Genomic DNA, 27,562 nt, shown 5'->3' with positions numbered 1-27,562 from the left:
GTCGCAAGACCCCTTCATGAGCTTAGAAACTGAAGACCCCAAAGGGCTTCTGTGTGGGTTCTAGCTACGGACATTTACCGTCGTGGGAATCAAACTGAGAAATTGAGAAGATTATAAAAGAACAAAAACCCATCCCATGTTAACATAAATATTTTTATTTGAAAAGTAACCATTTTTCAAAACAGAAAATTAGAAGAGTGGCACTGTTTTACAGTTTTGCAAATCTCTTTTCTAGCTGACTTAATACAAGACAGCTGGATTCTCACGTCAGCTTCTTCATTCAATACGCTGCTTTGGCTGAAGGACATAAAGACCTGGCCTCACACAGTCATGCAGTTGGAAAAGGAACTTCAGGAGCCTCTCAGTTAAAGCCTAGACAGCCCTTGAATTTGTATTAGGACTGGCGGTTCCCTCCATGGCGAAGGCATTTTAAATAAACTGCCAAGGGTGGTGGTGGGGAAGGAAACTCGAATTCTCCTGTTGACTTAATTTTAAATGACATGGATTGCCAACTTGAGCTCATAGATTACTCTTTTGCCAGCCAAGATTACATATTAGATTTTTTCATGTTTACTTTTCTAAATTAAGAAGAGAAAGCAACATGTCATACACAAAGTTAACATTTGTACAGTGGTTTTACAGTTTGCAAAGCCTCTTTCTGTGCCCACGTGACGCCATTTAGTCCTTAGCAGCCACTTTAGAGAGGAGGAAGGCTCAGAGCAGAGTGACTTGCCCCAGACTGCCACCAGTAACCAGGCTGTGGACCCGGCTTCCTCAGGACCAAGCGATGTGCTCGCAGGACGGCTCTGCTATGGTTCTAATGAACAAACACCTCACTTTCCAACCTAGGATGCGGGGACCCTTTATTTATGTTCACTTTTTTCACGTACACAAGAGACAGCATCTGTACTGGAATCCAACGGGACTTTTATTTGACACAGAATACAATACGGATGCAGGAAGAGCAAACTGAAAAGACAAAGCAGAAAAGACACGGTTCTATCTAATTTATAATTAAGTAACAGGAGGGCAAGTCGTTAAATGAATAACGAAACAGTTGAGCTTGATGGAAGAATTTCTTGTTCTAGTGCCCATACCTAAAAGACAAAGTAAACTAATGAACTCCTTAGTATTTCCTGTTTGAGACTATAAAACCTGCTTAAATATATCAGCAAATTTGGTTAAGACTTTGAAAAGTGACCACAGGTGTGTTCCAAGCCTGGGCTGGTTTCATCACACCGACCTTTCTAACATCTTACCGACCACTCACTTCTCAGTGATGGGTCCCCCCCAACAATGCCCTGGGACCCAACTGTACCCCAGGACTCTCCCTCCAGTTACCAGACAGATGCGGGGCAGCAACAGGGAGCCGAGAGGCACAAGTCAGAGCTGCTGGTTGTGAAAGGGAGCTCCACCTGTTGGCCCCAGTCAGTGGCTCAGACAGCTTGAGCTCTCGGCCTCCCCCACCAGCGGAGCGGCCCATTTTCACCTCGGCTCCAGTACTCAGGCAAGTTGAGGGTAAGGCAAATACAGAAAATAGTAATGGACCAGCCTTCAATTTAAAAATCCACCACCAGTTCCAATCATAGCCCTGCTTACATTCAGTGCTGAACTGTGGAACAACTTCGTACAGATTTCAGGTCCAGGTTTCTGATTTCCCCACATGCCAAAATTTGGCTCTAACAAGATTGTAAACAAGGCCAGGAACTTTCTTCTACATATAAATAAATGGATTTCTTGAATACAAACCCTTCATTATTATCTTAGTATTTTGTCATGGTTCTTTTTGGGCTGTTAGCCTCTGATTAAGATACTCTGTTCTATGAATGGAGACCAGGGCACCAGAACTGTGCGTCACTGCTTTAATCATGCCAAAGGACCACTAGATTCTTTAAGCACTTCTCAGAAGAAATCCACTTAAATATTGTTTAAGAAATTCCTCACAGGGTAGAGCTCCAGTATGTGTTAGTGGGCTGGAGAATAACCCAGAAGCTGCCAATCAGATTAAAGCATGCTGTAATTTGTTTCTCATGAATTTGTCTTCCCAAAGCACTGACAACCATGGCAAAGGCACCAGCTGGATAAAGCGACAGTCCCGAAGCCCAACAGGAGGGAACCCTCGCACCCCCACTCCTGAGGCTCCGCCCTGGGCTGTGTAACGGGCTACGTGAGGCAGTTTAGGTCCAAAGCGGAACCCAGAGCCTGCTCCAGGGCAGAGCCAATTACAAAAGCCTCTTGAGAACTTACGAAACTGCTTCTGCCTTGACATGTTACATGTCATGGTTCCACTCAGAACGCAAGCTCCCCAAGGACAGGGAAGGACTGTCTCAGACATCCTTACGTCTCACACGTCACTTAGCACACACTCCGCTGACTGGAGCGCGATGGTATGAGTCAGATGCTGAGTACTTGGCATGTTTCTTAAATAACCGTTACCAATAAGGGATTTCTTAACACTTCACTAACTAAAGATCCCTATTCATTGTTTTTTAAACACAAGAATATCCTATTCGTCAAAACTCATATTTAAGTAAAAATCCCCCTTCCCATTAAAACTTTGACAAAGAAAAACATAAACAACAAAAAAAAAGAGAAAAAAAGAAAAAAATTTGATAAAGAAAATCAAGGTTCAACAGATGAAAGAGCATTCCACAGAAAAATACGAGGCATAAAAACACATGAAAAGTAGCCTTAACCTTCCTCAAAATTTTTAAAAATGCAATTGAATACTAATTTTCACCTGTCAGAGTGGCTAAGATGGAGAAGTTTGAGAACTTCTGCACTGGCAAGGAATGGAGAATGAAGCATTCACTCCACTGTTTGTAGGGAGTGTGAATTAGTCCATATTCTTGGGAAAGGAAAGTCTGACACTATCGATAAAAACGCACACTCTTCGAGCAGGAACTCCTCTTTTGGGAATTGGTGCTACAGATATACTTGAACATATACAAAGACTCATGTGTTAGGATGTCCATCCCTGCACATGGTTTCAACAGCGAAAACCCGGAAACCCAACTGTCTATGAACAGGGACTGATTCAATAAATAACGGTAATCTACATTAAAAAAATGCTCTGCAACCATTAGAAAGGAGAGAGCTTGATACGTTGTGGGTATGAAAAATCCCCAAAATGTATGAACTGAAAAAGCAAAGTGAATTACTGTATAGGATGCTCCCTATTTATGTTAAGAAAAAAATCCTATGCATATCCACTCCATGCAGGCTAGTACACACACGGAGACCCTCGGGGAAGCAGCAGAGAAGCTGTTGCTGACAGTACCTCTGGGAGAGGGGTGAGGAGCAGGTGAGACTCGTTTTCTGTGTACACCCTTTGACCATGTGAATTTCTGAAAATCTGCCATGTCCAGTTTTATTTACATAATAACAATGATAATAATAATAATTTAGTTGCGATAGCCATAAATGTTACATCAGAACTAATGAGCAGGAGATAAACCAGTGAAACACTGGTGGGCAGAATTCTAGCCCAAAGCGAAGATACCAGACATCAGTTAGCCCCTGCAGTCTTACAATGGATGTGATTTTGGAAATAATTAAGTTTGCAAATCCTCGTATTTCCTACTTTTTTAGACCCTAGACGGTAAGGAAACTTTAGGCTGCAAGCTTCTAAAGTTGGTCTCGCCTTGTGCATTTTCCACACAGACGGGTCCTTGTCAAACGAACCCAAAGCTAGTTTATGACACAAGGCATGTTCTGCGTCTCCATCTTCTAAGACTATGCAGCCTCCAGCCTGAGGTGAGTCAGAGAATGGCAGTGACCACAAAGCCCAACCTTACAACGCCAGAACAGCCGGAGACACTTACTTTTGGAATTCCCACTCTCTGTTGTCCAACGGACACACCTGCCGTGTTTTGAGCCAGCGGGAGATGCAGTGGAAGTGAAAGGCATGCTGGAAGAGAAGACACAGTTTATTAAACACACTTCTGTGCAAGCTCAGCCATCTACTGACTGCGTCTCAAGGGCAGCGGGTGGTCACACCGGGCTAGAGGAGAACAATGGAAGGCGACAAACCACGGAAGACAAAAGGTCCACACCTGGTCACACCTTGGTTATGTATGAGGAAACGTCCAATGAAACACTGGTTGGAAACGTCATGAGTACAAAAGGAAGAAGTTATGTAGGCACGTGGTGGACGTTCTGGCCGTGAGATCTCCTTTTCTCTCAAGGGAAGATGGGTTGGGGCTCCTTGGTCCTGTTCGGCCTGGAGGGGGGTTTACCTTCCTTGGACACATGCAGGGAGGCCCTCGATCCCTGGCAGACTTTAAACGCCCCCCCTTCTTGGTCCCCAGCTGCCCTCCCTGCCTTGGAGAAGAGGAATCCCAGGACTAGAGGCTTCTCCTCGGCCCTTGGGAGTGCACCTCCCCAACATTCCCACACCCAGCTCAACTCTGTTTAAAGGTCTTTACTTCCAGGTTTCTTCATACATGTATTGATATTACAAAAGCTGGGTACTCAATAAAGCCTTTAATGGGTGAGGGGCTCTGTCTTCAAAGGGAACGAGATTAAAAAATTCGGGTAAAAGGAAGTATTATAATGGGCACGCTGCACACAAGCAGCTGAAAGCACCAAAGGGCTTTATTTCACCATCAAGACAGGAAGTAAAACGGCAGAAGTACCAAGAATACTGGTAACTGGCAGGGAGCGAGGAGCTGGCTTTCAGATTTGGGGAAAAGGAAACTCCACGTGCGAGTTACTGACACGCAGATGCTGATCACAACACCACTGCCCTGGACGTCTGTTCTCCGCCCTTCTGCTCACGTGTCTCAGTCTTACCAAGACAGAAGCAGCAAGCGACCCCGCATCCCATCAAGGAGGGGTCGGCTGAGGTGGGGACAGGGGAGAAACGCTGACACCCTGACAAGACAATGAAAGCTTTTCAGGCTTGATTTGGTAACAGCCTCGAAGTCTGGTCAGTGCATCTCCCAAAACATGCGTGGGACTTAAAGGAGAATCCTAATGTGGATTATCATTTGTGAACTGTCCTTTGACAAAACAAAAATAGAATTCAGTAATGAAGACCAGAATTGCACCTAGCGCACTGGGCTACTCAACAGGACACACGCTCCCAGAGCGGCCGCCTCCTGGAGGATCCCCGTCCTACTGATGCTCATGCAGCTCACTATGAAGAAGAGAAAGAACATTTCCTAAAGGCAGGAAGCTGAGGCACTGCCCCAGGTGGTGGAGACAGGCTCACCTCAGGCCATTTGGGACACCCTTCCCCTCCCAACTCCCCACCAGCTTGGAAGACGGAGGGAAAGGGGGCTGCCAAGAAGGCTGGTGACAGCATCCCCAAGCGTCCTGTTCCCAGCTGGCTCCTGTTAACAATCTAAGACATACCACTGGGTGCACTGAGCAGTCTCTAACTAGCGCCTCACACTTTACACGAGGTCTGTAAACATCTATGACCTCATCTGAGCCTCCAGCAACCCTGGCAAGCCAGCACGACAGGTATTATCTTCATTTTACAGACAGGTAACTGAAACCCAGACGAGCTAAGGGACTTGCCTAATTCACAGAGCTGGTGGAGAAGACCCAGGACTAGAACCCAGCACTAGTCCAGAGGTTTCCGGCCCACCACGCCGGCTCTTCGTGAAGGCAGACTCTCTGAGCTAGACCCCCTTTTCTCTCCAGCACAAAGGGACATGGTTCTTAGTATCCACCTGGATGCCAGGGAGAGCAAAGACCCCAATGGGTTTTATTTCCTATCCCCATAAATGACAAATGCTGTCCCTTGGCCAACACACACTACTGTGAAACTGCCAAAGGGCCTGGACAGCATGAAGAAGGTGCCTCCAGGTGTGGGTGGGGAAGAGAGCCTCAACCTGATGGAGAAAAGTACTGACAGCTACTCTCTCCTCAGGAAGCACCACCACCCCACGTGGATATTTATTTATATTTATTAACAAATACACCTACTACGGGCAGCAGGTGTTCTAACTGCTTCTTAACATAAAATCATTTCATCCTGATTGAACTCTATACAGTCCGCTATCAGCTCCATCTCACATGAGGCTTATAGAGGACAACTCCCTGCCCAAAGTCACCTAGTAAATAAGTCACAAAGCCAGGGAATGACGGTCTGACTCTGGAGTCTGACGTCTCAGGCCTGTGTCATGCTGGGAGTCCTCTGTCCCCCTGGCACAGGACGCCTGGACAGGACAATTTTAGCTCATCTGACTGGGACTATGGCGGTATAAGGATGAATTTTTAACACATGCTAGAAATAACATATTTGATACTTGTCATCCTTCACAGCTGTCACACCCTGTCCGTTCAGTCCAACCGTGCCGCACAAAACATTTCTGGCATGAGCTGTGTTTTAAAAAAAACCCCAATCCTAACTTAGTACATTTGCCACACTTAAGACACACATGAACACTCAATTTATTCACCGAACTTCGTTCCACAAGACACCTGGCCTTTAAAAAAAATCTGTTAAGAAAGTAAAGATTTCCACTAACAATATTCCAAAGACTGTGCCATAGAAGGCAACTCCCAAAAATGAACCCTCAAAATGTTGCTGACAAAAGTGGGTACACTTTATAATCAAGACAAACCAGTGCCTCTGCAATAATAATTCTTACCCCATGACAGGAAAATAGTACAATGATTTAAAATCACTTTTAATGTTTGTGTACCCTGTGGGAGAAAGGTGGGCTAGTCATTTTTTTCCCTAGTGATTTTCAAGACTGGTAAAGCAGGGGAAAGTGGTAATGTGTTTACAAGCCATGCTGATAGGGAAAGATATTTCCTTACGTTACAGACTCCCCACGCCACGGTGCACTCTTCAGAAGTAGCAGACGCCTGGTTAGCTTGACATTCTATGCCTGTGGGAACAAGAGCAACATGATCACGGGACCCCAGGAGCAACAGCCTCTGAGTCTACAGCCGCCCTAACTGCATAGGCACACGGTAACATAGCTGGGGTGGGGGTGACAGTATAAACCTGAGCAAAATCTCAAGGGGTTAATCATAATTGTTTTTTAATGAACGTGGAAAGGGGTGAAGACAGAGGCAGAGAGTTGACTTAACGTGGAAAGGGGTGAAGACAGAGGCAGAGAGTTGACTTAACAGCATGCTTTGCAATCTTCCTATCCTTGTTCAAAGACAGAGTGACAAAGGAAAAGGCACCTTTTAATTCTGAACATAACCTGACTTGTCCAAATGAAAGTGATTCCTCCTAACTTGGTAAATTTATTAAATTCTTAAAGCCACCACATAACTCTCACTGTTCCAAGAACTGGCATCTTCTCCCTGTTCTTGGTGAATGCTTCCTCTCAGGCCCTCACGACACCCAGGTCTGCCCACAGGAAAGCTCAGCTGGGTGACAAGCTGCAGTCTCTAGAGGAGTCAGGCAGGCACGTGTGAACTGGGACAGAGCAAGTAAGAGGGCGTGAAGAAGCCTGGGACAAACTGCAGCGCATGCTCTGTGTGGCATCAAAACTCAAAGTCCTTAAAACACTGTCAACACAGCAAATCTGTGAGGCCAATGGGTCAGAGATTTGGGGCCCACGACCTAGTGATGCTTACTGCCCCTGTGGTGATTCTGCCTGGTGAACAGAGCAAATTACTGCAAATGTACCCAAACATCAATTTCATAAAGGAGGAAGTGGGGGTGCTGGAGTGAAACAAAAATCTGACTGAGATCAAGAAAGGACGAGTAAAGCTCTACTGGGGATAAATATTCAAAGAACAAGAATTACTAATGTGTAATTTGCTTTCTCTGAAGGTGGTAACTAAATGGAGTCTCCTGTCTGAAGAATAAAAAGCTTCAGGAAAGACTATTTAGGAGACAATTACTGCAAACTTCAATAGGTGAAAAATAGTAAAACTGTACAAAGTATGCTGAGATGTTAACGGGTGTATCTGGAAGAGCTGTCCCATGATTTTTTTTCCCGCCCTTCAGAAGAATGAAAGGCAAAGGGTCTGAAATCACAGAACTTGCTTTTGCCACCCAGGTTCACACTACAAAGAGAATTAACTAATCTTCCTTCTGATAAAGGTGGATAATCCAGGGTCCACGCAGTATATTCAAGAATGTACTGGGGCAGTGAATGCACCATGTTCAAAGAGATGGCAGAGAAAAAGCAATGTGATGTCCTTCAAGTTGGATCCTCTCATTTAGATGAGGACAGCGTATTAAGAAATTAGCTAAATAAGAAGCACAGTAAATAACAAAACACATTATCATGTCTAAATTTTCCTAGGTCTATGTATTTTTAAGGGGCTGTCTTTCTATGCCAAGTGCAAAGTAGGCTTTCAGTACTTGAATAAGCAAACAAAACCACTTCTATAAGACAGAATGGAGGCCAAATATATATGTATTCTTTATCAGAAAATTCCTAACAGAGAACAAAAATATATTGTATAGCACAGGGAATATAGCCAATATTTTATAACAACTTTAAAGGGAGTATAATCTCTAAGAGTATTAAATCACCATTATGTTGTACATCTGAAACTAACATAACACTGTAAATCAACTATACTTTAATAACAATAAAAAACCCCCAGAAACATATGAGAGACAGGACTGCAACGTAGAACGTCAGCTAAAAAGGGACAAAGCTTAAAAAGTTACTTAACACAAGTGTACAATGTTCCCAAGCCAGAATGCTTTCAGGCTTTTGGTGCAGAGAGTGAGTACAGGGTTCAGTCATTAGTTCAAACTGGGGAAGAAACTGTTCACTGTCAGCCTAGAGCAGAAACACAAGCAGCATGTAACAGGTTCCTGTCAGACCCCTGCAAAGACAGACGTTCATTTCATGCGATTTATAAAGCCTGAGGACTTTCATACTTCAACACAAGAGCATTACAACCCAAGGACTCCCAAGGAAGCACTGGCTTCTTCTCAGAAGTGAACAGGTTTCACACTTGAAAATATCGATGGACCTGTGGTTTTAGGAAAAGACTAACTTCTTATGGGCAAAGGCTGAGACTAAGCACCTCTGGCTGCCTCCTTCATCTGGAACAAGATTACCTGAGGCAACAGAGAAAATTACGAGCAGATTGTGTATTTCAGCAACTCTTTAAAACAACCAAGAAATGGGGCAACACAAAATAAGTATGAAGTTACAGTAGGAAATGTATATCAATTTGGATTTCAAAGAGGAAGTCTTCAGACCAAGAATGCTTTGAGGCGAGTCCAACTTGAGTACAGGCATAATCACTCTTATTTATTTACAGCCATGTATGTAATTATGCATTTAATGCCAGACCAGCATTTATTAGAAAATGGCCACTGCTAAGTCATTTTCTTTCTTTTTTTAAATTGAAGTATAGTCGATTTAATGTTGTGTTGATTTTTGATGTATAGCATAGTTATTCATTTATATATATATATATATGTATGTATATATACACACACACTCTTTTTCATAATAGGCCATTACTAGGTATTGAATATAGTTCCCTGTGCTGTACAGTAGGACCTTGTTGTTAAGATTCTTATTTTCATCTTTAACAAAAAGTCTTTTTACAAGAATCATTACTCATGTATTTTTGAAAGGAAGACAAGCCCAGTTGTGGTAACCAGATTTTTCTTTAGTGTCTGTAATAAACAGAAGGATATATTTCTTAAGGGTAAAGACCTGATCTCAGTCATTGTTTTCTCCTGGAGCCTAGCAAAATGCCTAGAATATAAACAATCATCAAATGAATAAAAGATATGACTTGAAAATACTTTCATAATTGTTACAGGAATTCAATGTTCTACTTCTTCATCTGATATTTAAAACATATGATAAAGCAGGCGTCTAACTAAAAGCCCACCCCTATGCCTCAAGCTTTCAACAGTAAGAGAAGACAGAATATCAGTGATCTTTGTCTGTCACCATCTTTCCAAGAAGTGCATTTTCTTGCATCCAGAGACACACAATGACTTAAAACGCAGAGGTTAAAAAAAAAAAAAAAAGCCAGGACTATATAAAATCATTAATTATTTACAGAAGAGAACCTCAAGAAAGTAAAATTTTCTCTGGGCACAACTCTTTGTGGAAATGCACAGCAAAGAAATTGGCAAGCAAGTAATCAAAAACCCCACCCATGCACATTTAAAACCGTGCATGTGTTTGTCAGTGATGGGTTCCTTCTGTCTATGTTAAACATCATGGTACCTCCTGATCTGCTCTGACTGTTGTGTGAAAAGGTAAACAGGGTTGAAACTCAAAGAAACCAAGGTCAATAAACTGCCAATACACCCCCTGATTGCTTTCCAACACAAAATATTTGATTTGTGCTTTCCAGGTTGCAATGATCACAGACTATTCCCTTATTTTGTGTTTTTATTATTCACTGAGCAAATATCTAGTGAGAACCTATTATGTACTGGACACTAGGCTAGATGCTGGGGATACAGCAGTAAATAACATGGACTTAGAAACAACCAACTAAATTAAGTGACTGCTATAAAGGAAACTATAGGTTGTTTTCTTGGAAACATTTAACAAAACTCTCATAGCTTGTGTCTGTGTGTATGTAAGTATGGTCAGGGAAAACATCATTGAGCAACTTCAAGGTGCGATCTGAAGACCAACTAACGGGTTAGTTCTGCACTGTCCAATAAAGCAGCCTCACGTGGCTATGAGCACTTGAAATGTGGCTACTCTGAACTGAGATGTGCTGGGAGTGTAAAATACATTTCGAAGATTTAGTACAAAAAAAAAAGTAAAATATTTCACTTTAAAATACTGATTACATATTGAAATAAAATTATTTTGGATATAGTAGGATAAATAAAATACAAGTTGTTTCATTTAACTTTATTAACGTGAGTGTTAGAAAACTTTAAATTACGTCCGTGCTTGCATTTGTGGCTTACATTTAGATGGGACAGTGCTGGGTCAGACAAAGATGGGGGGAGAAGAGGCGGAGAATATTCCAGCAGAGGGAATAGAATACTTAAAGGCACTAAACAAGAGCACGGACACTTCAAGAACAGAAAGAAAATCAGAGGAACTACCAGAGTAAGCAAGAGAGTGGCTGGAGATAAAGCCGAGGGGGCAGGCAAATGATTTAAAAAATAAGTTATAATTTCAATTCTAGAAAGGTGAAATTTCTTTACCCCATTTCTGATCTCAATTACAAACCATCTTAGTATGTGGGTGAAAAAGTAACTTCAGCTGTTCCTGGTAGGATCAACATTCTTGCCCTTATTGCTACAAGGATACTAAAGTCCATCAACAGCTACAATCAAACCTACTATGTATTGACCACTATGTGTAACGAAATATGTGGAAATTTACATGGGATTTCTTTACAGCAATTAAATGCCTATTTAGATATTGGCAGTGATGTCCTCTTAACTATATTTGAGCCTAACACCGAAAATCCATACTCCTTAGGCTTCTTTTCTTCATAAATCTTCCTGAGCAGAAACTAGTTCCGATAGAATATTTTAGCTCAAGTTAATTTTCTTTCTTTCACTATTTCTGCCTTTGCGTCTGAGATGAGGAATAGAGAAGAGAGAATCAACAGTACCTCTCTGTCCACACTCATTCTAAATGTGGCCTTGCCATCTTTAGACTGAGTAGATTTATTCTGAGATGGGTACGCCTCCCAGGACATCATAAAAAACTACTTTACTTCAAACAAACCAACGGACTAGATGCAGAAGACCCCAAATGCTCTGACTGTACTTTATATCTCCTTGTGAAGAAGAAAATTGGTCACATCAGGATAGCTGCAATCTCTGTAACCTTCTCAACTTCCTCCCATCCCCCTCCAATTACTTACAAAGATCCATAATGTGGTTCCTGCAGATGGCACAGTTATCAACCACAATATCCCAGGCCCAGAGGGCTACTGCATTCCACTGCAAAGAGAAAAAGGGGAAACAATGCACTCTGCTCTCCTTGTAACACAAGGATCCACATACACATACACACAGTCTCACTCTCTCTCTTTCCAGTTTTACACTGCAGTTCTCATCTTTTTGGCCACAAGGACCACCAAACAAGAGAGTTTCTGGATATTACATTACTCTTATTTATTATTTCAGACAGCAACAGTAGGCTACACGTATGCTCACCCCCATTCTCCAAATGTCTTAAGTATATGAACACAGAAATGAATGTCATCTTTTAATTTGATTTCTTCCTACAGCTTAATTTAGTCAGTCCTATCAGTGTAAACAAATCAAGAATAATTTGTAAGTACCTGTTTTAGGTTTAATAATCACAAACGTGAATTACCGTGTAGGTTACCCTGGCAGTTGCAGAAGAGCTCAATTTCTGCATAAATAAATATCTGCTCTTCAAGGCAACTTTGGAAGCAGAAATGGGGAGGTGAAAGCTAGGAACAGAATGAACTAAGATGATGACTGGATCATAAAACGGGTAATCGTGGGATAAGCTGGATAACTAATTACCCAGTGTCAGTACACAGAACAAGGTCATCACTAAATCTTGTAAGATTACTTCACAACAAACTCTAGAATTCACTAGAATTTTGTTTAGCTCCAACCATCAAATAAACTGATGTTCTCAACTTTTACATGTTCCGACTGTTACATTTCCTTAAGATAATTTCCATAAGTTTATCTAAAAGTGGTTATTTAAATAATTCAACCTTCTGCTTCTGCAATTGTAAATATTCCAAACTCCCTTTCATCCACTGATTTGGTGCCACTTCCCAAACCTTCATCTCCCTCAAGCCTAATTCTCAGTGTCTAGTAACTTCTTCAGCACTTTTCACCCGAGAGCCTCAAGTTGGAGGAAAAAATCCTACTCTATTCTTCAATATGGCTGCTGGCTGAAACTGAGCATGCAGTGCTCACAATGAAACGCCAAAAAGCACTAGCGGGGGAATACTGTCAGGGTTTAGCCAGATGTTCCAGGAAAAACATCTTCACTATTTCAGTCTTCATTTTCGATAGATCTGTTTTATCTTTGGTGGGAATCGACACTTTTCTCCCCATCTGCTGGCAAACCCCTAATAAAGCATTTCTTGTAAAAAAGACACGTTTCACATTTCTGCTTTCCCACTTTTACCAGGTCGTTCGTAACTAGTACTCAACCCTCCCTAAATGACACAAGATTTAAGCTCGCATTTTCTTTTTAACAAATTCCACCATGCCTTTGTTTGTTTTTTTGGACAGGGGCATTCTGGATATGACAACAGGACTGGGGCGGCTGTGTGACAAACCAACAGATCTCTCAGAAGAGACAAGAGTTACACTCGAGATACTTTAACTCGGCAGGGGCGAGGGCCAGACAGGGCTAAAAGGCTTCGATTAGACGAGGACCGGGTCGGGATCCCTCAGAGGGACCCCAAGCTTCGGACTGGGGCGGGGCACGGAGATCACCAGCCCGAGTCCTCAGAAGCCTCCAATGCGGTAGGACCTCAGGATCCCGGCTTTCGCCGCACTGCCCCATCCTCCACCCACCGCAGCGCTCCGACTCCCCGCTCCAACCACCCCACCCTCTCCTTCCCCACCCCTCCACCATTCCAGTGACAGCTCAGGCGCTTGGCTCCTGCAGCCAAGTCGCAACCCCGCGTATCTCAATAAGCACCTCCGTGATTGGCCCCCCAGCCTCCTACCGAAACCAATACTGCCATTGACAGTGGACTGCAGTCACGCCGATCAACCCTAAGACCCGCCCACCGGCTTCCTTTCGTGGTACCCGGTCCCAGGAACGCCCTGAAATGAAGCCCTTTCCTCCGCGCCTTGGTCATCCTCGGGCCTGCCAGCCAGATCCGCGCCTCTCTAGCTTCCCTGAGGAAGGCGCTGGCGAGACCCAACCTTTTTCACTTCAAAGCGCTTCTTGCCCGCGCCGCTGTTGGTGCCGCTCGGGGTATCCACATCCATCGCCGCCGCCATTTTGGAAACACACGATCTGTCGTCCGGCCACTGCGCCTGCGCGCCAGCGCAAGCCTCGCTCCCCCGCCTCCCGCCCCGGCGTCTCCTCCCGCACCCCACCCCTTACTGGCGCGCAAGGGGCAGGTTGGGGCGGAGCATGTGGCCACGCCCCTTAAAGGCGCTGGCGCTCGTGCCACCCCAGCCCCCTCCACCTACCCCGCGTCGGCGGGGAGGAGGCGGCGGCCGGAGCGGCTGGGGCGGCGCCGGGCGGGGCCGGGTCGACGTGAGCGAGTCGGGTGGAAACGTTCGAAAGGACTCGCTCTCGTAGCCCTCCCCCGGGAAGCCCCCGGCCACACTCCCTCGGCTGGGGCGGCGGCTGCTTCCTCTGCCTGGGCCGCGACCTGCAGCCCCGGCCCCGCCTCGCTTTCTCCGCTGCCGTGCAGCTCCCGTGCCCGCGGGTCCTCGTCGCGTTCTTCCGGGGAAGGGGCGAGGGTGGGCGTCCTGCCTCCTGCAGCCGAAACCCAAGACCTCACTCTGGTCTTCCGCAGATCCTGAGCCGCTTCCGAGCCCGGCCCGAGGTGCTAGCCTCCCTGGGAGGCCTGAGGCCGGGAAGAGCCGGGGCCCTGGCACCGTTTGGTTTCCTGATTCCAGTTCGGGAAGTACTCAGGATTCGATGGGGAGGCCGGAGCTCCCCCAGTGCCCTCCGCAGGGCCAAGTTGAGCAGGCATTCTCCAGCTTTGCTTTCACCTGCCCACCTGAAATAGGTGGAGGGAGGAGGCTTAGGAGCCCGAGTGAAGCCATCCCTAGACTATCCCAAATACCAGTCCGACCTGGAATGGCTTTGGGTTAAGGGTCACGATTTCAACGTCACTCACTTGAGCACACATTTCCCATTCATCAGTTGGCCATCTAACTATGAGGTCCTTTCTCCTTAATTTTCGGTCCTCTTTCAGTCGCTGTACTTCTGTTTATGTGTACTTGTATTTATGTGAGGCATTCTGCCATTTAGCCTTACTGGTCATTGCTTCACAGCCAAAGCACTTGAACTTCCTGTCACCTTCCCATTTTTAGATCAGGCCCCCATTTAGAAAAATCTAATGTTGCAGAGGTATGACAGCTAGATCACTCTTAAATCTTGTATTGGCTTATTTGAATTTCGTCTTAAAAGAACACTGAAGAGTAATGGATTGTTGACTCCATTGTTAAAATAGAAGAAGTGGGATTTGTTTCCGTGTCTTTATCATAAACAAGAACAACAAATCTGTGAAAACACCACCACAGCTTTAACTAGACCAGGAGAGAGAAAAATTGTGAGTCCTTAAAGCATTGTAGGAACACTACAAAGTTTTTCTAAGCCCAAGTTTTATTAAATTAATGATTTCATGTTAAGAATTCTGTCATGTAATTTATTGTGTTCCTGCAGGAATACTAGAAACCCATAGTAAATTAAGGTATTGAGGGCATATTTAGCCTTCATTATACAGATTCATTGAGTATGTACCCGGCCCTTTTATAAACAGGAGAGACAGTGATGAAAGAGTCAAACTTAGGTAGGGAAATAATACACAAGTCAACAAATAAGTACGTCAGAAAATCTCAGGTATCAGTAAGTGCAAACAAGGTCGTGAGACTGAGGGGAGATGGAAGCAACATGAAACTGGGTGAGTAGGTGAGACCTCTGAGGAGTAACATTTCAGCTGAGGCCCTTACAATGGCCGAAAAGGCCCTGTGTGATTTGCTTCCCATTCATTTTACTGTGCTTTTCTTCTTTAATGGTGCATGTACTTTCTAACATATTTTTTCATTTACTCATTTGATAGATTTATTATTTTTTTGTATGTTCCATCAAGAGGGGATTTGTTTGTTTTCTTTATTGATAACAAATACTCCTAGAACAGTGCCTGGTAAATTGTAGGTGCTCAGTGTGTGCTGAAAGAATAAATTTGAAGCTTACTGAGCAAGGGGAGTTGATAAGAGATGTCGGACAGGCAGGCAGGGATCAGATCAGGTAGAGATTTTATTGCAGATATTAGGGGCGGTTCCAAAAGCTATGAAAACTTCATGTACTGACCTCTCCTTTGGAAATGGACCTTGCTATGGTGATTGGACCAGGCATTCTGTATAGTAGATCCTGCTGCATAAACCTAAGAAAACTTTTTGTAGACTCTATACAGATCCTTCATAATTTTACTTAGTTTACAATGCAATAGGTTATAATTTTACTTTAGTTCTATTCCATCCATCCATCCATTCATTCAACAGATATTTCTAAAATACCTACAGAACCTGCTGTGTGTCAACTACACCATGCTGATCTAGATAAAAAAGGCATCTGATATTTTAAGTACTTGCAGAAGTCCCCTTTCAGTTTTGACCTTAAGGTGTGTAGCAAGAGAGGCAATAGTCAGTTAATGATAATTCCAGTGAATTTTAGGAAAGGGGAAGTACAGGGTGCTTTGAAGCAGAAACAATCTGGTGGGTGGGGGAAGTCCTCTTAGAGGAAATAGTTTGAGATTGAAGGATGAGCCAGACAAAAAGAGTGGGTACAGTGGTATGCTGGTAAATGTTAAAAAAAACAAACAAAAGGGGAGGGGATAGCTCAGTGGTAGAGCACATGCTTAGCATGCCTGGGGTCCTGGGTTCAATCCCTAGTACCTCCTCTAAAAATAAATAAATAAACCTAATAACCTTCCCCCTCAAAAAATTAAAAAACAAAACCCCCAAAAAACCCATTATAGATAAGTCAATATGGAATTCTAAAAATGTTTTAAGTAACCCACAGGAAAGCAGGAAAACAAAAACAAGAGAAGTAAAAAATAAAGAGAACAAAGAGAAAACAGTAAAATAAAATAACAGACTTATCAGTAATTACCTTAAATGTAAATGGTCTAAATATACCAATTAAGAGACAGAGATTGGCAGAGTAGATGAAAAAATGTGACCCAGTAGATGCTGTCTACAGGAATCTGACTTCAAAAGTTATGATATAGGAAGGGTGCAAGTAAAAGGATGGAAAAAATATATATCATGCAAACATTAATCAAAGGAAAGCAAGAATGACTATATTAATAACATTTAAGTAGACTTTTAGAGTAAAGAATATTACCAGAGAGAGGACAAGTCATTATAAATGTTAAAGAAGTCAATCTACCAAGAAGACATAGCAGTCCAAAATGTATATGCATCAAAAAACTGTGCTGCAAAACATGTAAAGCAAAAACTGATAGATCTGAAATCCACCATACATGTGGATTTGTCTATTACATGTGGTGACTTCACCATTACAGTGGTGACTTCAGCACCTCTCTTTCAACAATGGATAGAACAACTAGACAAACAGCAAAAATATAGAACTCAACACTACCAACCAATGGGATCTAATCAACACTTTCAGAACACTCCATCCAGTAAGAGCAGCATACATATTCTTTTTCATGTGCTGTGGAGCATATACCAAGATACCATATGCTGGGCTGTCAAATGAATCTTTAAAAATTTTAAAGAATTGAAATCATGCAGTATTTTCTCCAACCACAGTGAAATCAAACTATAAGTCAGTAAGAGAAAAGTAACAGAAAATTCTCTAAACATATAGAAACTAAATAACACATATATATGTAATGGAATACAACTCACCCATAAAAAAGAAGGATATTTTGCCATTTGCAGCCCTTCATTCACTTTTTTTTCACTTCACAAACCAGAATTTTACAACTGGCATGAACATTTCCATTGCATCAAAAACAACAAAATACCTAGAAATAAACTTAGCCAAGGAGGTTACCTATACTCTGACAACTGTAAAACACTGATGAAGGAAATTGAAGATGACACAAAGAAATGGAGAGATATCTTGTGCTTTGGATTGGAAGAATCAACATGATCAAAATGGCTGTACTACCCAAAGTAATCTACAGATCCAATGCAACCCCTGTCAAAATACTCACAACATTTTCACAGAACTAGAACAAACAATTCCAAAATTTATATGGAGCTGAAAGATGGCTTCTTTTACCACTTTTATTCAATAGAGCACTGGAACTTCTAACCAGTCCAACGGGGAAAAAAATATGTCAAAGGCATATAGATCAGAAACAAAACTGTCCTATTTTTAGGTGATACATACATAGTTTGTGTAGTAAGTTTCAAGGAATTTAAAAAAACTCTTAGAACTAATATGTAAGATCAGCAGGGTCACAGGATACAAGACAAGCATATAAAAATTAATTGTATGTACAAGATACGAACGTAACAAATTTAAAACAATATGCTTTTTTTGGGTCTTTTTTTGCCTTTAACATTTAAAAATAATTGAAGTATAGTTGATTTACAACCTTGTGTTAATTTCTGGTGTACAGCATAATGATTCAATTATACATATATATTCCTTTTCATATTCTTTTTCATTATAGACCATTACAAAGTACTGAACATAGTTCCCTGTGCTATACAGTAGGTCCTTGTTGTTCAATATGCCATTTAGAATTACCAAAGAAATTAAACTATAAATCTAATTAATGAAACATGTATAGGACTTATATGCTTAAAACAACATTAATGAGAGACATAAAAATAACTTTTCAAATAAATAGACAGTGTTCATGGAGTGAAAGACTGAGCATAGTAAAGATGTCTATTTTCACCAAATTGATGCAGTTTGACACAATTCCTAAAAAAATCCCAGCAAGTGTTTTTTTTTTAGGTTGCAGACAAGATTACTCTAAAATTTATGTGGAAAGGCAAAGGAACTAGAATATTTAAAATAATTTTGGAAAGGAAGAATAAAGCGGGAGGAATTACTTTACCTGCTTTTAAGACTTACACAGCTATAGTTATCAAGACCGTGTGGTATTGGTAGTGGAACAGACATACAGATCTATGGAACAGAGCAGAAAACCCAGGAAAAGACCCACCCAAACTGCCCAACTAAATTTTGATAACGGTATAAAAGCAATTCAGTGGAAAAAAAGAACATTTTCAACAAATGGTGCTGGAGCAATTGGACATCCATGGACCACCGAAAACAAACCAACAAACAAAACCTTTGACCTGTTCTCTCACCTTATACAAAAATTAACTCAATATGTATCATGAACTTAAATATAAAACATAAAACTATACAACTTTTAGAATAAAACATATGAGGAAATACTGCAGGTCTTAGAGCCAGAGAGTTCTTGGACTTGACACTGAAAACATGGTCCATAAAAGGAACAGTTGATAAACTGGACTTTATCACAATTAAAAATATTTGCTCTGTGAAAGTCTGTTAAGAGGAGCTACAGAGTGGGAGAAAGCATTTGCAAAGGTAGGATATGACAAAGCACTAGTATCTTCAATGTAGAAGGAAATCTTAAAACTCAATAGTCAAAAACCAAACCAATTAGGAAATGGGCAAAGTCAGAGATATTTCATTGATGAGTATGTACAGATGGCAGATAAGCACAGGAAGAGATGCTCGACATCGTTAGTCACTAGAGAAATGCAAATTAAAACCGCAGTGAGGTATCACTACATGCTCATCAGAATGGCCAACTTAAAAAGCTGTGACACCACCAAATGCTGATGAGAATTTGAAGAAACTGGATCACTCATACATTGGAGGTGGAATGCAGAATGGTACAGCCACTTTGGGAAACAGTTTAGCAGTGTCTTTAAAAGGTAAATGTGCAACTCCCATAGAATCCAACAATTGCGCTCCAGAAATGAAGACTTCTTTTCACTTTGAAATCCATACACAGGTTTTAGCAGCCTTATTTACCATAGCCCCAAACTGGAAGGATCCAGATGCCCTCCAATGAGTACTGATACATGCAACCACTAAATGACTCTGAAGGGAATTATGCTGAGTGAAAAGAGCCCATCTCACAAGGTTACATACTGAATGATTTTATTTGTTTAACATTCTTGAAATGACAAAATTATAGAAATGGAGACCAGATTAGTGCTTGCCAGGGGTTAAGGAGGGAAGGGGTGGGAGGCAAGACAGTGTGGCTATACAAAGGCAACCTGAGAAATCGTTGTGGTGATGGAAATGTTTGGTATCTTGACCATATATCTATGTCAGTATCCTGGCTATGATACTGTACTAGAGTTTTGCAAGATGTTCACATTGTAAAAAACTGAGTAAAGGGTATTGGATCTCTGTATTATTTCTTACAACTTGCAAGTAGAATCTACAGTTATTTCGAAATAATCAGCTTAATTAAAAGAAAGTGCTAGGCATTATTTTAAGCTATAGACAGGAATGGATAAGGCATTATCTCTGCCTTCAGGGATCTCGTAGTCTACTTCGTGAGGGGCTGAGCACATCACTGCGTTGCTCAAGATACACACAGGGTCCACAATTTTGGACTTCCCGGAATTTCCCAACCTTGTTTTGGTAGAAATGTTGCCTCCAGTTACCCTTTTTCCTCCCTCACCATCCATTTGCAGCTGATCTGGACCAGCTGCAAAATTTGCAGTGCCCTGCGCAAAATGAAAACGCAGGGGTCCTTGTTTAAAAATGATTAAGAATTTCAAGACAGCAAGAGCCAAACATAACCCATGTGCTGGGGCCCTTCTGAGCTCAGAGGTCTATGTGACTGACTGCACAGGTCATGGTCTTGTGGTGCTGGCCCTGCTTGTGATTCTGGTAGGATTACCAATCACCATCTCACCTCCTTTGGCAGGAGGTGGTCATAAATCATGCAGGAGTGGTCATTCATAATATCTCATTGCCCTGGTTCCTTCTACGAGAATCCTTTCAAAGGGGAGTCATATATAATGAAGCAGGGAGAGATCCCTCTTTTTCCTCTGAGATGAGTTATTCACTGAACAAATATTTATTGGGTATCCTCTATGTGCCAGGCCCCGTGTTACATGGCACAATGGTGAACAAGACTGGTATAGATAGTCCTAGCCCTCATGCAGCTTATATCTGACAGGTAGAGGCAGACACAGCAATGAATTACACATTGGGTTAAAGCCAAAATAAAAGAGAAAGTGGAGATTGCTGTGAGTGAAGATAACCAAGGTGGCCAGATATCTATGATTCCTATTCTAGAGCCAAGGAAATTGAAGGTAAGAGAAGGTTAAGCAAATTATCTTAAGATCAGAGAGCTGGCAAACGGCCATGGAGAAATTCTAACCTAGGCATGTCTGACACCAGCTGCACCACGCTGATTTGGAAAGCACTTTCCTGCACTCAGAAGGGAAGCAGCATAGTGTAGCAGAGTTCTTAAGGGCTCAGGGTCTGAGTCGTAGCTAAACTCAAATGCTGGCTTGGACAAGTTACTTTGACTTCTGTAAAAGTCTTGCTGTTCTCATTTATAAAATGAGGAGTGACAAGGATGGCTGCTGCAGAGATTAAATGAGATACCACACGTGGAAGGCACAGCCTAGCACATCACGCCTGCTAAGTGATCAGTGAGTGTTAGGTTTGCAGGTCAGTTTCAAGTCCAGAGAACTGAATTCCATCCAGATCTTCTACTGACTCTAGGAAGCTGTGTAAATCACTTCCTCAGGGAGCCTGTTTTCCTCATCTTTAAAATAAGGATAATGGCGCGCCTCATCATCATAAGCCTAAGTGAGATAATAACGTAAGTGAAAGTGTTCTCCAAAGGTGGCAATTCTATTATAGATCTCTTGGGGATCTCCTCTGACCAGTGGGCCTGACTCCCTTCTCGGATGCAGCGGTCCCTCCCTGCTCCACGCCACCGCTATAGCTGGCGATACTGCGTTGTAATTCTTTACCCGCCAGTGTCTCCTAGCAGACCAGGAACTCTGAGGGAGGGGCTGTGTGTTCCCTCTTCACCGTTGTCCCCTTGGCACCTAGCTCAGTTGCAGGGAGGGAACGTGGAACGACTGAGCATGGGGCCTGCCCCCTGGGTGTTTGCAAATGGGGCACTGCGCTTGGGGTCCCCCCATCTGACAGCTTTGTGTTGCTACGCCCCTCACGTATTTCACCCACAGCAAAATTTCAGTTGCAGGGAGGCTCTTCTGCCAGTAGTTTGTTTGTAGAGACTACAAATCCACATTTGCTATTAAAAGGAAAGGTCTGTAGGGTTCTATGTTGACCCGTTCTATGTTGCTCCCTACTGCATTAAGATGTCTGTTTATTTGGGATACATTTTGTTATAAATTATTGCATTTTGTAGTTATGCTGTGCTGATGTGTGCTCTTGTGAGATTCTTGAGGCTAAGATTTACTGTGGAGGGAAACGGACAAGTCATCTCAAAACAAGAAGGGCGTTCAGGCCTTTGGTCAACTGCGTGTTCCCACGTTCCCTATGGAGCTGCCTTTTGGGTGGGTGTGGATCTGGGGACTCCAGCTCTGTCCTCACCACTTGCCTAATTCCCTCTGTTCAGGGGCTACACTTGAGCAGTCACCTTTGGGGCAATGCCAAGGATATCTGTAGTAATTTTCCTTAAAGCTCAGAATCAACATTTTAAAGTTAAGAATGATCATGTCATTCAAAGAGTTTGGGGACAATTTTTTGGGGGTATAATTTTTATAAGTAATATATTGGATGTGAGCTGGCTGGGAATGTAGCTAGATCTTTTACATCAATTCCTATGAAAATTCTTCCTTCTTTTCCTATAACTTGGCATTTTCCTGGAATGTAAGCTTGACATAAAATGATGTCATCCCATCAAAAATTCCAAAGTAAAAAAAAAAAAAAGTGAATTGGGGATTGTTTTTAATCCTCTCCATGTACATTTTTAAACATAAATAACTGATGTCTCTCAGAAGATGCCGTTTGGTTGTACATTAGTGTGTCAGGGAGTATTTTAGTTGTCCAAAAATGATTTAGGTGAATATGGTCAAAGTGGTTGCCCAGGACCAGAATCAGATATAAGATGGATTCTAAACGGTTCAGAATTAAAAGTTGGGAAGAAACTAGAGAAGGAACTCAATCAAGAACATATTTCATAATTTCATATATGTGAAACCTAAAGAAAGGACACAAATGAACTACTTATTATTTATAACTTAGATGATTGATTTCTTGAATATGTATAAGCACATTTACTGTCCTTTATGATTGGATTACAGCATTCTGTTGATTCTTGTGGTTGGCTTTATTCCTTTGATAACTATGTAAGTTTAAAAAGCTAAAGCTCTAAACTGTTCTTAGAAACAATGAACAGTACATATATGTAAAATTTTAAAAATGTATATAGAAATAAAATACTGTCTATGAAAAAAGCCAAAACAAATAAAAATAAAAAATAAAATGAATTATATAACAAAATAGATGCAGACTCACAGATAAAGAGAACTAGTGGTTACCAGTGGGGAGGGGGAGGGGAAGGAGCAAGACAGAGGTATGGGATTGAGAGACAGAAACCACTATGTATAAAATAAGTGAACAACAAAGATATATTGTACAGTACAAGGAAATATAGCCATTATTTTGTAATAATTTCAAATGGAGTATAATCTATAAAAATACTGAATCACCATGTTGTACATCTGAAAGTAATACTGTAAGTCAGTCACACATCAATAAAAAACAAATAAATAAAAAATGTTAAAAGCAAACTCATTTCATAATTTCAGTGCGATCTTTTGCAAGTTACAAGGTGTGTTGCATCAATTAGCAACTTGATGAAAAACAATAAAATGGTGGAAAAGCTGTTAATTTTTAGATGTTTGAGTCAGGAAGTTATCTAAGCTTGTTATTTTCTTCTATATCAGGAGAGCTTCAGATTTATACCCTGGTCTTGTACATTAAATAAAAAGACTCCTGGACTTGGTTGGAAGAGGGTTTATACACTGTTTGACTTAATTATTTGTACACTCATAAAATCATAAAATCACAGAATCTGTTTGCCTGTAAGGTCTATTCCTCACCCTTTCCCTGTGTTGCTTCCAGAGAGCTCAGCTCCTGTCAGCAGGCGGGCCTTCTGTGGCCTAGCTTCTGCAGTTGACCTGGTTCCTGGTCTTCAGAAACTCCACTTGCTTCCTTCATGCCCCAGCCTGGAGGCAGAGGCTTCCTGCTGTTGCTCATCTTGGGGATGTCTCACCATCCCACTCGGCTGCTCTTTCAGTTCCTGTGAAACCCATTCCTGATGTTACAATTTGTATTTAAATATTTAGGGTAGCTTAGAGGGTTCACAATGAGTTGACATTGCCCTTGAAAATGGAAGGGAACCTATTTAGCCAAGTTTGAGAAGGTAATGATACCGAAGTCTTGAAGACAGTGGAGGAATGGACTGTGGGAACTGACGTGTTGTGATAAACACCCTGATCTTGGAGCCAGGAAACTTCTTCAAAAGCCTGACTGCATCAACCAACTGTGTGATTTCAGGCAGGTCACTCCATCTTTTTAAGACTCCTCTTATAAGGGGGTTGGACAAAGTCACTAACATCCCTTTTACCTCTAAAATTCTGAATCTATGAGAGAGCTGGTTCTGGCCCCACCTGGTAGAGCAATGTAAAATAGGATGGTCTGCATGACAGCTTTTCAGATATTCGGAGCCAGCCATCAGGCTTCCCCTTATCTCTCTCTTCACCCAAAATAGCCTCCCCTCTTTCAACCACTTCTTATAACACTATTTCCTGGTAACTCTCACCTGGGCATGTCTTTTTAAAAATAGGTACCCCAAAATACACACAATTCTTCAGACATTGTCTGATCATTGCAAGGTCCTTGAGATTACAAACTCTTGTTATTTGGTGATAATGATTTAGCATTTTATTAATTCTTATCTTAATTACTTATTGTCAACCTCAGTCTGCCTTTAGTCCTCCTTGCCCACAAGGTAATATAGTTAAATACTTTTTTTATTGTGGTAAAATATACGTAATATTTACCATTTTAACCATTTTGGAGGGCTTAGTTAACCTCATTTTAATTTTATTTCTTAGAAAACCTTTTTTGTTTCAGGTGCTGCATAATTTGACATCTGTATACATTACACAGTAATCGCCACCACAAGTCTAGTTGCCATTTTAACCGTGTTTAAGTGTAAGCTCAGTGACATTAAGTATATTCACATTGTTGTGCAACCATCACCACCATTCATCTCCAGAATTTATCACTGTCCCGGATTAAAATTGTTCCCCTTATACAGTAACTTCTCCTTCCTCCTTCCCCCGGACCCTGGCAACCACCATTCTACTTTCTATTTCTATGAATGACGTAAGTGGAATCATGGAATATTGGTCCTTTTGTATCTGGCTTATTTCACTTAGAACAGTGTCTTAAAGGTTCATCCATGTTGTAGCGTGTATCAGAATTTCATTCCTTTTTAATGTTGAGTAATATTCCACTGTATGGGTATACCACATTTTATTTATCCATTTATTTGCAGATAGACATTTGGGTTGTTTCCATCTTTGGGCTATTGTGAATAATGTTGCTGTGAATGTGGGTGTACAAATATATTTGAGTCCCTGCTTTTAATCCTTTTGAGAATATGCTCAGAAGTGAAATTGCTGGATCAAATGATAACTGTAATTTTTTGAGGAACTACCATATTCATATTTTTGTCAAAAGCAACTCTTTCAGGTTTCTGCAGGACTCTGAACCTGCTCTAACTACTTCATGTGATGTCAAGTATAACTTATTATGCATAGCAATCTCTACTATAAAGTAGAATCATTCACATATAACGTACAGTACACTGCCCAGATTATAATCACTGCAGGATTCAGTTATAGTTTATTAGATATTTTAATCTATGTAACATGCAGAGAAGCATAATCAAACGCTGAGCAATGAAATATTAAGTAGCATTTTTCAAGATGATTACTTCTATAAACATTTTTGATATACCATTGTAGGCTTCCTAATCTCAACTTTCCTAGGGGAAGAAAGATAGCATTTAATTTAGGCAACTACCCAGAATCACTGGGCTTTAAAAACTGGTGGAAACTGGAATCAGTATTTACATAGTGCCACATTTTTATGTTCAAGGTAGCTCTACTCAGTACAATTCTAGATTTTATAACCCTAAATTAAATACCCTAAGTGATGTGCCTTGAAATTGGTATGCTGGGAGATACTGATCCCTTCTGTCCCTCATGTCCAGATGGATGGAGCTTGGAGCAGCCAGAGCCCCCTTACCTGTCCCCTTATCACCAGGAGCCATGGACTCACTGAAATATGGCCAAGGAGAGGTGCTACCATCTGGTCATATTCAGCACTACCACCTGGTCCAGTTCAGCAGCAGGTGCTGAGTACACTGTTGCTCATTAAAGACAAGGGAGCCATGGAGTTGCTGGTGCAGCTGGTGTTTCAGGTGCCTAAGGTGCTAGGCCAGGGCTCCTTGCAGCCTGGTTTCTGCTTCATGTACACTGGACGCTTCTGACCTCTGTGGTCAAAGCTATGGGCTGGGTGACAGTTCTAAAACTTCATGTGCATTCTGCGAATTATAGCTTAACTTGAAATAGTTGACGTAAACGATTTGAATTTGATCGGAAATCCACGTTACAAGAAATTTCACATTGCGTTTGTCAATGAAAGGACGTTATTAGATTCTTTAAATTCAGTTTCAATTGTAAATTAGTGAGATTTAATGCATATACCATAAAATTCCTCTTAAAGTATACAATTCAACGTTTTTAGTATACTCACGGCTGTGCAGCTGCCACTACCATCTACTTCCAGAACATTTTCACCACCTAAAAAGAAACCATACCTGTTAGCAGTCACTCTCCATTTCCTCCCACCTGCAGCCCCTGGTAACCACTAATCTCCATGAACTTGCCTATTCTGGACATTTTATATAAACGGAATCATACAATATGTGTCTTTTATGACTGGCTTCTTTGGCTTAGAACAACGTTTCCAAGGTTCATTCATGTTGTCACATGTATCAGTGCTTCATTCTTTTTATGGCTGCATAATATTTCATTGTATACATGCACATTTCACTTATCCATTCATCAGTTCAATCATAAATTTTTTTTGTGGGGGGAGGTAATTAGGTTTATTTATTTTTAGAGGCAGTACTGGGGACTGAACCCAGGACTTTGTGCATGCTAGGCATGCACTCCACCACTTGAACTATACTCTCCCCCTCAATCATAAATTTTTGAATGACCATAAAAATAGTTTTAAATTTTTCGTTGCAATACATGGGCAAATAAGTTTCTTGTGGATGGTGACTATGAAGACTCTGAAGACACTGTCCCCACAAAGTCTGGATCAGGAATCGTGTGTAGGTGTTTCAGCCTGTTATCAAAGAAAATCATGCTATCAGAAGTAAGCTAAGTCTTTTATAGACATTTAAAAATTATCTTTTGGAAGTTACACAAATTGTAAATATTTCTATAAAACTTTGCACAATTTTTTCTTCTAATTACATAAAGGGTACGTAATTTTTTTTCTGTAAGTCACTTGTACACATTCCTAAGTCCCCTTAAGTTTATTCCATTGTGCCATACAAAAAAAATATCTTTCTATGTGTGCCAGGAAGTGAAAAATGTTGGAAAGCATGTCTTAGCTTCAGATTTTCAAGAAGATTCCTAATAGGAAGAGATGGCTACCCTTAGGATTTATATGGCTTCCCATGAAAGTTCACATATTTACAGTTGCATAAAATTCATCTTTCATAAAATCCTCATGGCTGTACTGTACTGTCTGGAGTGCTGCAGGGGCTGTCTGGGGACCATTTTATGGAGAGTCAACCTTTCTCCCCACCAGCTTTCTTGAGCTGTAATTAACAAAACTGCAAAATATTTAAAGTGTATATTGTGATGATTTGATACATGTGTACATAGTGAAAAGATGTCCCCCATCTAGTTCATTAA

The 27,562-nt window shown here is 41.5% G+C and overlaps 1 protein-coding gene across 1 annotated transcript; it reads right to left on the bottom strand.

The window, feature by feature from the left end:
- Window positions 1–134: 134 nt before the first annotated feature.
- RBX1 (ring-box 1) lies at window positions 135–13,919 on the bottom strand. The gene is made up of 5 exons (XM_006174709.3): window positions 13,763–13,919; window positions 11,755–11,833; window positions 6,778–6,848; window positions 3,825–3,910; window positions 135–1,097 (listed from the first exon to the last, which is right to left on the bottom strand). The coding sequence occupies exons 1-5, from the start codon at window positions 13,838–13,840 to the stop codon at window positions 1,085–1,087; spliced, it is 327 nt and encodes a 108-aa protein (XP_006174771.1). The 5' UTR covers window positions 13,841–13,919; the 3' UTR covers window positions 135–1,084.
- Between the last annotated feature and the right edge of the window lie 13,643 nt (window positions 13,920–27,562).

Source organism: Camelus ferus, chromosome 12 (genome assembly GCF_009834535.1).
Source record: "Camelus ferus isolate YT-003-E chromosome 12, BCGSAC_Cfer_1.0, whole genome shotgun sequence".
In the NCBI taxonomy this organism is placed as follows: domain Eukaryota; kingdom Metazoa; phylum Chordata; class Mammalia; order Artiodactyla; family Camelidae; genus Camelus; species Camelus ferus.
This window is presented reverse-complemented; position numbering and strand designations above follow the sequence as displayed.

Bases quoted from the DNA above. Each gene is read 5' to 3' on its own strand.
- RBX1 (XM_006174709.3), bottom strand. From the start codon at position 13,840: ATGGCGGCGGCGATGGATGTGGATACCCCGAGCGGCACCAACAGCGGC. The intron at 11,834-13,762 runs GTTGGGTCTCGC...TTCTCTTTGCAG, and splicing joins AGCGCTTTGAAGTGAAAAAG to TGGAATGCAGTAGCCCTCTG. The intron at 6,849-11,754 runs GTAAGTAATTGG...TTGTTCCCACAG, and splicing joins GAACCACATTATGGATCTTT to GCATAGAATGTCAAGCTAAC.